Source organism: Harpia harpyja, chromosome 12, assembly GCF_026419915.1.
Source record: "Harpia harpyja isolate bHarHar1 chromosome 12, bHarHar1 primary haplotype, whole genome shotgun sequence".
Taxonomy (NCBI): Eukaryota; Metazoa; Chordata; class Aves; order Accipitriformes; family Accipitridae; genus Harpia; species Harpia harpyja.
In genome coordinates this window covers 12,640,077-12,652,919 of record NC_068951.1, presented here as the reverse complement: position 1 = coordinate 12,652,919, position 12,843 = coordinate 12,640,077, and the positions used below count along the sequence as shown (strand labels likewise).

The following is a 12,843-nucleotide window of genomic DNA, read 5'->3' as shown; positions in this document are numbered from 1 at the left end:
TATTTAGAAACGTGCTATAAATCAAATGCATAGTAACTTACTAAACCAAACAAAAGTAGTTTAGAAAGTACTGTGTGTTAAATTGGGCAATACAGTTAAAAAAAAAAAAAAAAGAGAAATTGTAAAGCAAGACTACCAAACTCAAAAGCTGACAGCTCATAGACAGCTATGGGAAGGGCAATGTCAAAATCCTCCAAGTGGCTTTGAAAGTACTTTATGACAAGTCCTTTAATTTGTCAAGAAAAAAAATTCAAAGCCAACTTTTTTCCAGTCAGCTCAAATAGTTCAGTTTAGACTAAAATATGCCAAACTTTGCCATTTTGTTATTTCCTAGATGTTGCTTTTATTCTGCCCTTAGTTTCCTCTCTTAGTCAGTTATTATTTCATGAAATGGTATTTGTTCTTATACCGTAACAGCTTGATTTCTGTTAGAGGTTTTGGTGACTTTGTTGAAACACTGACAGTAACACCAAGAACATTTATGCTCAGTGAATTCCTAAAAGAACTACTGCATTTGTGACTTTTCCACAGTGTTGTGTATAGCCATGCTAATTATAAGTTTCAGGATCATTTACATCAATAGGGTTTATCGAGAAGCCAGGCTTTCTGAGACCTGTAGTTCCCAATTCTCACTCTAAAGGACTTTTTACAAAAATAGCCTCACATCTACCTCTTTCACTCCTCTGATGGGAACTAATTCAAGAAATGGGTAACATACAGTCATTATTCTACAAGTTCATATTAAATCATTAAGAATCACTAAATAAATACCACTGGCCCTGAAAATGTAGTAAGAGTTAATGTATGAGACTGTTTATTTCCTGTTCAGTATTTTTACCATATATAAACAGAGAATGAACAGAGGGATGAGAATTCCTTTGTTTATATTTTACTTTTTGTCATGGTTTAACCCCAGCCAGCAACTAAACACCACACAGCTGCTCACTCACTCCCCCCCCACCCAGTGGGATGGGGGAGAAAATCGGGAAAAGAAGCAAAACCTGTGGGTTGAGATAAGAACGGTTTAATAGAACAGAAAAGAAGAAACTAATAATGATAATGATAACACTAATAAAATGACAACAGTAATAATGAAAGGATTGGAATGTACAAATGATGTGCAGTGCAATTGCTCACCACCCGCTGACTGACACCCAGCTAGTCCCCGAGCAGCGATTCCCCCGCCCCCCCTTCCCAGTTCCTATACTAAATGGGACGGCTCTCTAAAACTGCACCCATAAAAAGAGAGGCCAAAAAATTAAAAGGCTGTATCTTTCTTAGCATTTACTCTACCAATGGCCTGCAGTACATCAGTCAGACCAGATTTCATTGAAGAAGTCTGTAATGACTTATCTTAGTCTTAACAATGTTAACACCAAATCTTTAATTAATGCTTCCTAGCCTTGGTATTGAGAGAAGTTCCTCCCCTTCTCACATGCTTCATTTTGTTTTCTTGGTATTACAGGTGTAGTTCCACACACATCATAGAAAACACCGCATGAACTAGATGACAGTTCCTACTCTGAAACAGTAACCAAGAATAAGTATCATGATATCCTACTGTATTCTAAATGCAGGCTGGTGCTGCAGGAAGCAGTACCACCAACTGCTTCTCCCCCTCTCCTGATTGCACAGTCCTGCCACTTCTCCTGCACCAAGCCTTGCAGCACCCATGTGGTGCATCACCCTGGACCGACAGCCAGCCGCAAACAGGCCACTCAAGTCTTCTCCTCAGATCATTGTGCTGAACCAACACAGTTGCTGTATCAGCTGCAAGGAAGATGGTGGTTAACACGTGACCAAGGGAATGGCAGTAGGACTGCTCTTCTGGTAGCAGCCCACAGTTCGATCGAACAAAGAGCATCACAAAACAAGATATTCATATCTTCCTTACACAGCTTCAACTACAATGCTTATATGGAATTTGTGGAATAATCCTCTGAGAGCTCGGACTTGTCTTGGAAAACTCAGATCCTCTCGATGAGGGTTAGAAAGAAAGAAAACATGTTCTGGGGCTTTTCAACAATAGTATTTTCTCTTTAGCTCTCACCTACTCATTTAATACTCTTTAAAAACTATCTAGCTTGCAATTCTTTTTCAGGAGACAACTGACAGAAATCTTGCTATCAGGTCTTTTCTCCTTTGCACAAAACTCACAGGATGCTCTAGTTGTCACTTCACATGACCCACTGTTTCACACAAATTTAATGGGAGCTTATTAAGCATCCCTACTGATGGGCAAGTAGGAGTAACTTTCACCTGGTAGAGCTGTGCTAGCTCCACAGAGATCGGGCAAGGGTGTTCTTAGTGTAGTAAGTAATGGGGACTGTATTGTAGTCTACAGGCAGACTGAAACACTTGTGAACCATGTTACCCATGCTTACTGGCAGGAGATCTACCTGCATGAAGAACAACCATTTTCCTACACTGGGTAAACTGAGCAGCCAACAGCAAGGACAGGTAACCCTCCTCCCTCAGGGCAGTGCTGATTTTCAAACCCCATGCCACCTAGTGCTTCTCAAACCCACCACGGCCCCACATGGCCCGCCCCACCTTACCGGGCCCGTTGGCCTTGCCAAGTGTCGAGGGCGGCAGCAGTGGGTCCACGTGCAGTGATGTGCCCAGCACCCGCTGGAAGCGGTTGGGCGGGCGGCTGGTCACCTCCAGACCAGCAGCCAGCTTCGCCTTGTTGGCGCTCGTCAGGCGCTTCAGGTGGATGAGGAGGTCGGGGCGGTCACGGCGAAAGTTGGGGCTGTGGAAGTGGTGCAGGGGCCCGGCAGAGCCACCGCCATTACCATTGCCAGCCCCCAGGCCAGGCCCAGGTCCGAGCCCCGCCACGCTGCCCAACGGCCCAATCACCACCTTGCGGAAGCCGTAGAGGTTGAGCTGTCGGATGAAGCTGGTGAAGTTCTTGGTCTTGAAAAAGTCGGCAGCTCCCGCCGTCCCATCGCCAGCCGGCCCCGTGGCGCAGCCGAGCCCCGCGCCCAGCAGCTCACTCTCGAAGAGCGGCTGGTCGATGAGCAGCCCCTCGCCACGGGCGTCCCAGCAGATGGAGCGGAAGCGTGGGCTGTTCACCAGCTGCCACAGCTTGGCCGGGAAGTTGTTGGGGTTGATGGGGGCGGGCAGCCGCGGCTCCTCCATGCCGGCGGGGAGTGAAGGACGCGGAATCTGCTCACGTTCTAACGGCCGCCGCGCGAGGGCCGCGCCCCCCAGCGCCTGGGCCGGCCCGCGCGCCGCCCGGCACGTGCCCGGCTCACGACGCGCGGCCCGCCGCGCCGGGGCCGGCCCCCCCATCCCCTCAGCGCCGGTGCCCCCCGCAGCCCCGGCATCCCTTCGGCACACCCGCAGCCCCGCCATGCCTCTCAGTTCCTCAGTGCCCTCAGCTCCGCCATCCCCCTCAGATCCCTCGGTCCCCTCAGACCCACCATCCCCCTCAGACCCGCCATCCCTCTCAACCGCCACCATCCCCCTCAGCCACCGCCATCCCCCTCAGCCCCCGGTCCCCTCAGACCCGCCATCCCCCTCAGCCCCCCTGGTCCCCTCAGCCACTGCCATTCCCCTCAGCTCCCCCTGTCCCCTCAGACCCGCCATCCCCCTCAGCCCCGCCGCCCCCCTCAGCCCCCCCTGTCCCCTCAGCTACCCCAGTCCCTTCAGCCACTGCCATCCCCCTCAGCCCCCGACTCTCCTCAGCTCTGCCATCCCCCTCAGCCCCCCAGTCCCCTCAGTTCTGCCATCCCCCTCAGCTACCCCAGTCCCTTCAGCTCCCCTCCCTACCCCCAGGTCCCCTTCAGTACCCTCAGACCACCCAGTCCCCTCAGCCCCGCTGACTCCTCTCAGCCCCCACAGACCCCCTCAGCCCCACCGTCCCCTCAGCGCTGCCATCGCCTCTGTGCCGCCGTCCCTTCAGGCCTGCCAGTCCTCTCAGCCCCGCCGTCCTCCTCAGCCCCGGTGCCACCGGCAGCTCACATTGATCCCGTGAGGGAGCAGGCGGCTGAGCCCTGGGGGTGAAACCTGCTGCTCGGAGTGGCCCCGCCACCAGCCCAGGGCCGTCCCTGGGGGAGGCTGGAGGTCCCTGAACCAAAGCCTGGGTGGACACCGTGCCACCAGCCCAGACCTGTGCAAAAAGGTTAAAAATGCAGTCCTCACAAGGACCCGGCCTCACACACCTGTGGGTGGAGGAAGACTGCACTGGAGGGGGCTGCGGCCAGGGGTGTTCGCTGGGGTCGAATGATAGGAAATAAAGAGGGGGCTGAAGGGTCGGGTTTCACAAAAGGAGTTAAATTGAACCCCACAGAGTAATAATCTTGAGAAGAGGGTGGAGAACGAGGTGATGATTTCTGCCGATCATCCTAACTGCTTCAGGACAACAGCATGGTGAAGGACTGCAGATCCACTACCTTGGTACCCACTGATTGGGGAAGACACTGGACATCGGGGAAATGCAGCACTGGTAAACCAAATGATACATAATCCTAACTTTATGAACACGGTGATGATCTTTGAACTGATGATTACCACTCATGAAAGAAATGATGAAGTTAGAGCAGATGTTTGAAAGCATCAGCTTAAAGTTCACTGGCAGTTCACAAAAGGGAAAAGAAAATGAGTTCAGAAGGGACTGGAAGAGGAATACAGAACAAATCAGGAATTATAAGTGTCACATTTGCCCTAAAAAACCCCCAAACTTCTGCAGTTCTGATCTCTCCCACTCCAGGATAGCTTGGGTAGAATTAAAATGGGATAGCGAAAATCAGCATCAAGAATATGAACTAGCTGCAACAGAAGGAAGTACTGAAGAAGAAATCTTCAGAGGGGGTCTTATTGTATAAAAAATTAGGTAGTAAAATTGTAGGTAACATAAAGGGGCTGAGCGTGACTAATGAAGGACACCAAATAGAAGAAATCAAATCAGGTACTTAATCACATGGAAGCTGGGGAACTAATTGCTATGGATGTTTTGGGTACCAGAATGTTACTTGGCTGGGGTGTGGTGGTGGGGAGATAAGCTATATTCACAAGAAAGTACATCCAGGGCTCTTAAAGACAGCACCTTTGTCACTGCTAGTCCCCAAACTGTGCACTGGAGGAAGCTCAGAGTTCATACCTGAGATGTACTAGTACACGTCTGCCCTCCTAAATTCTTGGAGTTCTTCTGTTAGCTATGACTGGAGGCATACTACAAGGACTTTTTTTTTTTTTCTCCTAGCCTAGCGTAACCATTCTTACTGCTTTAGAACAAAAATCTGCTATGAACCAAAAGGGGAAGAAGAGCAAGGAACTGGGAAAGGAAGAGTGTGGTAATCTCTCTCTGCTTGCATCCTATCCATGGGTCACCAGCAGTGACAGAAGAAAATGACATTCCTCTATCTTGGCTGCCCTCAGAGCAAGAAAGTATTGAGAAGTTTGAGCACCTGCATATTTCCTGGCCTTAAATAAATTACCTTAAGAGTTGTCATAAGACTTCTCAGCAAGAAGGTACAAAACCAAACCCCTCTTTAACTGAAATCATCCTTATTGCTTTGGTTTGCAGCACAGCCCCAAACCACCAAGGCAAGTGAAAGTGCAGTAAGTTTTGGAGAGGGGATAAAATTGAATTAACTGGTGGGAAACTGTTCCTATTTGTAAAATGAAAGCAAACTCACTCTGCTCTTCCGCATAGCTGAAGTGTGAGGAAAAAGATGTTAGACTGACTAGATTAAATATTTTGGGTGGGGTTGCTAACAGAGTTCCCCACTTGAAATTAAAGCAGACAGGTAAAACAGGAAACAGGACAAGGAAAAATGATGATAAGGAGAGATTAGAAGACATTATTTTTGCCTCTTTTTCAGCAGACTGGCTGATTGTTTCTCTCAGTCTCTGCCTGTCTTTGGCAGATTTAGCACATTTATCATTATTCTGAGTCAGTAGCAACAGCAGGAAGGAGCAGAAATTTTGTCAGCGTTGTCATTAAAGCTAAAATCCTGCACAATAGAAGAATGTTGCTTTACCTAAGGAATTAAAGGCCTACAATTCTAGTGAACTCATGCTGCCGTTTTCCCAAGTGGCTTTGCATTTTTATTTCCTCAGTAATTATTCCCTTAAGAATTATGTAATGGTTGCTTAGTGTAAACAGCCAAAACTTAAGTAAAGCATACAGAATGCAAACCTGAAAAACCAAGAAAAAAGCCCACTTCACAAAAACATTTTCTCAGCGTTCCTGAGATTGTCTTTTGCACTACTTCAATGAAATGATTTAAGGCTTCTCTTGTCTCCCTGTGCAGCAGGAGTCCAAGAAGATTACCTGACAGTGGGATAGGTGAGTTTTTTATTATATCATCCATAACTGAGGTCAGAGCCAGCAATATGTAGTCTATAACTGAAATGCAGAGACTGAGCCCCTAAAACTAAAAAACCCCTGAAACTAAAGCCCAAAAACATAGGTCCCTTTTAAGCATTTCCTTCCGTACTTTGAAGCTGAGCCTGTAGCTGCAAAACAGATGACTTTTTAAAGGCAGAATCATGTTTTTCATCAGCATCCAGAGTGCCGCAAGCTCCCGGTAAAGCCATAGCTCACACCTTCCAGCACCTTGCTAATCATGCCAGGTCACACGAGACACAATCTTACAGCAGATGTGGCAGGAGGTACAGCATGAAGGGAACAGCTTTGTAGCTCTCTGGCAGCAAGTGCGCTTGACTCGCCAAGCAAGCCTGATGATGAGAAGAGAGATAATGGTCCCTTTAGCTCTCTTGGTAGATCGGCCTCCGAACTGTTCGTGCCTTAGACTTAATGCATGGGCTCCCTAGAACAACTTATTCTGGGGAACACTGGAAGTTTCCTCTCACTTGGAATGGATCAATAATAATGAAATGCTTTTTAGCAAGAAATGGTGTAGCTCAGTCAAAAGCTGTTGGACTGCGCAGGATTTACAGGTAACATTGGCTGACAACAGTGCCCTGCCTTTTCAGCCAGCCTTACAGCTGCTTCCTCTCTACCTCTCCTTTCATGCATGCTTTTAACTCCCCCCCCAGTCTTCACTCAACACCTGCCTTGTCACCCTTCCAGCCCCACAGTGACCTGTGCTTTTCACTCTTTCTTCCCCAAATTACAATGCTCTAGCTGTGAAGAGAGGCAAGAAACACAATCTGCCCAGCAGCATGGGCTCCCTCCTCCCCGTGGCCCCAGTTTCTTCATGCATAGCTATGGGTCTGGTAGCACTACTGCTGCCTCCCCATTTCAATCACTAACTGGGAACTGCAGTTCTATGCAGGAATTCTGGCTTTGTTGACTCTACTAAATTTGTTCCTCTTTAAATGCACACCTGTTACAAGTCTGTGATGCTGTGTGCCTCCCTTCTTTCAATAGCACTGAAGTAAACTATTTTAGCAAATAGCTAGCTTACTGTGCATTCAAAAGGAAGATGCTCTGCACAGTGTATATCCTGAATCTGTTAAGCCACATGTGTTAGTCTTTATTTCTGACACAGCTGTACCAAATGCTTTCCCTTGGCAAGTGTCTTTGCAGCCATTAAAAAAATAAAAATAAAAATTAATCTTTCTGGAAATCTAAACAAAATCTGCATTTTTTTCTGACTACAAGTGAAGATATATTGTTCTTTGCCACTCTATCAAATTTTCTAGCTGGTTTTTGAACAATATGACTACTTTATTAGAAGGTGACAATGCTTTACACTCTGTCAGGAAAGCTGCAATGATGAATGTTTTGTCCCAGGACATACAAACCTTGCAAATACCCCCCAACCAAGGCTTATCCTTAGGCCGCTGTCACCCCACCTGAGCACTCCACTTAGCATGGGCCAGTCCTGCAGGGCCACACAGCACCTGGCTTTTCAACACAGAGGCTGACACAGGGACTTGGAACTGACTGGGCATTTGGTAAGAAAGAATTGCACACAAACATGTCAGTAAAAACTACGCTTGCGTGGGAGAGTAAAGTTGCATGACTGGCCTAAACTTTGTGAGGCTGAAGGGTGCTGCTTTGGGCAACTTTTTTTTCTAGTTATGATTTTAAATACACTGGAGACTGTGTGCAGCATCTAAGGACAATTTGGCATATTAGTTTTAACTTAGGAGATACAGATACACCCAAGGTACCATAAAAAAGCAGCAGTACCCGAAGTTCACTTTCACAGAAGCCTAATGTTTTGGGAGAGAAACATACTATTTCTCTCTTACACTGAAAACTGAACGGACAGAAACACACCAAACGCACCCTCAGAAAGCCTGCATCCTTCTTGTCCATGTCTCTCACTTTAAACCGTTTCCTGCTCAGCACTCACAGGGTTCATAAGAAGGCCACACGTCACATTCCTCTTTTCTTCCTTTGTAACCAAGGTTTAACATGTCTCCTCACAGCCCCTGCAGTTTCAGCATTATCTATTAATGGCTTAGCAGCGGAATAATACCAACCATCGCAAGCTTGACTTGGCTTCTCACTACACCTAAATCTATGTTTATTTTGTTCAGTGGCTGATGAGATATTATGGTACAACATAAGCAGTTCCGGTTGTTAATTTTCTAAGAATTCATGGCAGTTAGTGCACTGATAGGGGAAGGCTTTGATCTCACTGTCTGTGCTAGGTTTAGACACATTTCAGTGCACATAGAGATTACCTCAGGCTGAATGTGTTGGCAAATTATGGCTTTATATTCTTTAAGTGATAATGCTTTGTTCTGTGCTCGATGATCACGAGCATTAAGTGCCCTTTGCTGGTGTGGCCAGCCTGACATTACAACCGTCATGAGCCTCTCGGCAAAATGCCTGTATTCAGCTTTGAATGCACAGGGGGAAATCCTGCTGAAGCATCATCCCAGCTGGTGGTGAGAAGCCAAAGGGTCATACAACAGTCCCAGCAGCCAGCCTTCCACCGCCTGTCAAGCTGACACTGGAACTGTTACAACCAGAGCCTGGAACTTAATCAGTAGACTGTCCTTTCTTGTAAAGGCATCGTTCATGATTAATATTCAGCAACATTGCCTCCAAACATGACCTTCTTCTGTGTTACTGTTTCAGAAGCAATGGTTAATTTTTAAATGCGACAAGCTACCTTGCTCCTAACGTTTCTAATGCAACAAAGCGTTTAGGTACTACCTGTCTGACATGAACGCTGACCTGAACTGGGAGTAGTTTACCAGGGAACAGCTTAATTTTAAGATCCCTGGATGCTTTAAATTGAGGACAGGCTTTCTAGAAGACTCTCCCCAGCTCCACCACAAACTGTAACTTACCTGCATCACCCTTCGCACATCAAGCTGATGGAGCACAACAGTTCCCATCCCTCATCCTGCATAGAGGAACACATCCATACAGCCCACCAAGCAAAAAAAGTGGTATAAACACATTGGTGAAGAGCTAGTGAATCCTGCCTAACAGCTCTTCCTTGGAAAAGAAAAATTCCTTACCAAGTCATTATGGGAGAGGCTGGAAGGGGCTGGTATCCTGGGCAGCTGCAGGTTTGTTTGGAAGAGAGCAGAGGGCCTCAGAGCAGAAGAGCACAGCATAGGGTGCTTTGTGTCCTACCCTTGATTCTTATTTGTGAGAAGGGATATTAAATTCCTAACATACCTTAATCAAGGGAAAAGGCAGCAGGTAACAGCAGCCTGGGAAACACTGTGCAAGAAGAAAGAATTCACCGCAAACGAAAGAATAGCTCCCAACACAGCAGCACTAATATAGAGATTTTATTTTGACTGTATTGAGTTGTACAGCACATTTTGTTTGTCACAATGCTATCAAACTGATTTTAGAGTTTTCGGCCAGCACATTGTGATGCTGAAACTCACAAGAGCTAAAAGCAGTTTGGACTAACGGCCTGAACAGAAGGGCCAGGAGTACCTAGTTTCTGGCTTCCTTATTGCTTGCAGTCATTCCAACATGTGCAAAACAGGAGCAAATCCAGTTTCTTCTGCCAGCCCAACGGTCACCCTTACATGTCTGGCAATGACTGCAAGGTACAAGGCAGGGGAGAATCTGAAGCAAGGTGCCTTCTCTTCCCAAAGCCATATTGGTTGTTCCCAGTATGGAAAAGAAGCAGAGTCCAAGTAAGTACAGGGTCTTCAGATGATGCTAGCTTTGCTCGCACTATTGGGATTTACAAAACCAGAGGCTGACATATCAAAGTGCAGGAAAGGGTCATTATTCCATTCCCTCCAATGGAGATGACAAACCATTAGCAAAAAGAATTGGGAGATCACAACAGTGTACAGTACTTTGCCTTGCTAGAAGATCAAATGTCCTCACAGGTCCTCCCCCCCACATATGAAGTCTCAGCTCATGAGGTGCAGAATATATTGGACATTTTCATTTAGCTGGAAAGAAAACCTGCATTTCTGCAAAGAAATGCCCCACTTTCAAACTTTTCTTCCTCATTAATATCCGCTGATTTCTTAGAAAGGAGGCAGGATGGATACTTCCCAAGGGATCTAGGGATTAAAAGCCCACCTTCTTTCTAAACCTTCCTTCCTTTCTAAACCCAGTTCGTTTCCCTTAGAATGGGTTGGGATTCCTGCTCTCTAGTTTAAAGAGGAAGTAGAGAGGCAATTACAAGTTGGCAACTCTGAACTTTGACCACTGTACAGGACACAAAAAAGAAGTCAAATTCAAGAGGCATTTTAGGTATCACTGGGGCAAGTCAGAGAGATTGTTTCCACCACTGAACAGATGCCACATGTCATGTTTATCACTGTAGCTTGGCTGTACATCCTAAAATGAAAAGCACAGACCGTAGTGTCTATGTCAGCCAGTGTCCTTCCCCATCCCCATTTTGGTATCGATGCTTCATTCTCCCTTCTTCAGGTTACATTAAGTGCACAGAAATATATAGCAGCATTTGGACTGAAACCCTCACATACACCAGACAGCACATTCCAGGAGGTAAAACAACACATTATGGCCTATACCCTCAAGGTATCAAGTTTTCAGGATAAAGAGCAGTAGGAAGTGGAGAGCTGAGGGCAGAAAAGGGGAGGAGGAGCAACACAGGAACACGAGTTCTGTTTCCATGCCAGGAGAGGATCAGGGTGCCATTCCTCTGTTAGCACCAGGCTGTGACACGATCGCAGACAAAGCAGACGGGCAGAGCAGAAGTGAAAAAGCCAATCTCCCGTCTCCCCGCAGTGTTGGGGGGCAGGGGCAAAGTCAAATGCATTCGCCAATCCTAGCGGAGCATGAAAACGGGCAAAATCTGCTCGGCCCATTTTCAGCCAGAATGAATTTCTCTTCAACATTCAAGAGAAAAATCAATTAGTGATGGCTCGTGAGTCTTGTTCACCAAGCTGATCGCAAATCACACTCATGGAAAGAGAATCTACAGAACTGCTCCAGGCTGAGACCCTTCCAAAGCACACAGTACCACCTGGAGTCTGCCCTCTTCCTTCTTGTACAGCAGCCTGCCTTTGTAGGGGGAGTTAGTTCTAAACTTGCCTTTCTATTGCTTTGGGGGTACTTTGCACAGGCAATATCTGTGAAAACATTGCTTTCCAGCCCACAAAACAAAGAGGTTGCAATCCCCTCTTTAGCCCTAGGTTGTCAGACTACAATGTACGGGGCCACCGGTACCAGAGTGGGGACACACACCATATGCTCTGATCTGAGCTCCTCTGCTCCACACTGATAGTAAGACTGCTGAAGACAGTGCATTCAAGCTTGGCGTTCAAGTGTTGCACCAACAGCCTTCACAATTACAGTGGAGGCAGAGTCACCCTTCAAACCCATCAGAGAAAAGGCTGGGCTTAGACAGGTCCCTTGTCTGGCATTCAGCTGGAAGCTGTGGCGATGGGTTTCTTCAGATGTTGGCTCATGAGCTCCCTGGCACGAGACACTTGGATGTGGTCATAACAGGAGTTACAAACGAGGACAGGGTCGTACAACTGCTGATCAGGGATGGGCAACTTCAGATGGCAGCAACCAGCACAAAACACGTTCCCACAGTTCCTGTCAAGGAGCAAGAAAAACAGTGAAAAAGAGAGCTGGGAACACCACAGCAAGACTTCAGCAAGCACAAAGGGGCGAAGTACCAGCCGTACTTATGACTTGTCAACATGTTTCTTAAAGTATATACTGTGGTCTTGAGTGCAAGCTAAAAAGTGGCTAGCATGAAAAAGGGACTAATGGGCATTACTAGCCAGGAGAAGGATCAAAGGCCTTGGTAAAGTAGAAACAAGAACAATGTGGAATGGAAATCTGCAGGGAATTTATGAGGCCTGGCGAATAAAGGAAGGACCTAAAACTTTCTCCTGGGAGCTGGAGGGAACAAACATCACAGACGAGCATTTTGTGAGGTTTGCAAGAAACAGGCTAAGAAGAGTGAAACTACAGCGATAATATTGTTTACCTGCAGTGATGCCTCCGTTTGGCCAGCCAGAATTCACAATCGCAGTTAAAACAATGTGAGGCCATGTGGTCCGGAACCCACCGCGTGACCTAGGGCAAACACCAATCCTCATCAGCTTTCAGTTTGTAACACCACAATGACTAGGTCTCTCTCAGGACCCCAGTGCAGGCTTTGGGCCACAACAAGGCTAGCCCAGAGCGAGCCCATCCCACAGGTCCCCTTCTATTGGACACAACAGCAGCAGAGGATGCAGAGGATGTGTTACAGGACATGGGTGGCTGCTCTCTGCCTTGATTCCAGACGACCCTCTGCTGCTGAAACCACCAAGTTAGCTGCCAGGAAAGAAACATTCTCTCCTGCTGCTGTAACAGGACACATACCTCAGTCTCCTTCTTATCAACAGGCTCCCAGCTTGCTTCTGACAAGCAGTCTTCACTATGATCAGAACAGAAATCCTCAGTGTCGCTGCCATCCGATTCCTTCAGACATGTCTGCAAAAAGAGACAAAGTCACA

At 47.0% G+C, this 12,843-nt stretch overlaps 2 protein-coding genes across 7 annotated transcripts in view; both read right to left on the bottom strand.

The window, feature by feature from the left end:
* HSF5 (heat shock transcription factor 5) overlaps positions 1-3,152 on the bottom strand; it is a 28,082-nt gene extending 24,930 nt beyond the window's left edge. The window contains exon 1 of the mRNA XM_052804920.1: positions 2,559-3,152. Coding sequence (XP_052660880.1) covers positions 2,559-3,141 — 583 coding nt within the window. The 5' untranslated portion in view covers positions 3,142-3,152. The remainder of the gene's footprint in view (positions 1-2,558) is intronic.
* Positions 3,153-9,663: 6,511 nt separating this feature from the next.
* Positions 9,664-12,843, bottom strand: part of MTMR4 (myotubularin related protein 4) — a 58,566-nt gene continuing 55,386 nt past the window's right edge. For all 6 annotated transcript variants that reach the window (XM_052803551.1, XM_052803553.1, XM_052803554.1 and 3 more), the window contains 3 exons: positions 12,710-12,820; positions 12,330-12,418; positions 9,664-11,929 (listed from right to left, as the gene is read on the bottom strand). In XM_052803551.1, the coding sequence (XP_052659511.1) occupies positions 11,752-11,929; positions 12,330-12,418; positions 12,710-12,820 (378 nt within the window). In that variant the 3' untranslated portion in view covers positions 9,664-11,751. The remainder of the gene's footprint in view (positions 11,930-12,329; positions 12,419-12,709; positions 12,821-12,843) is intronic.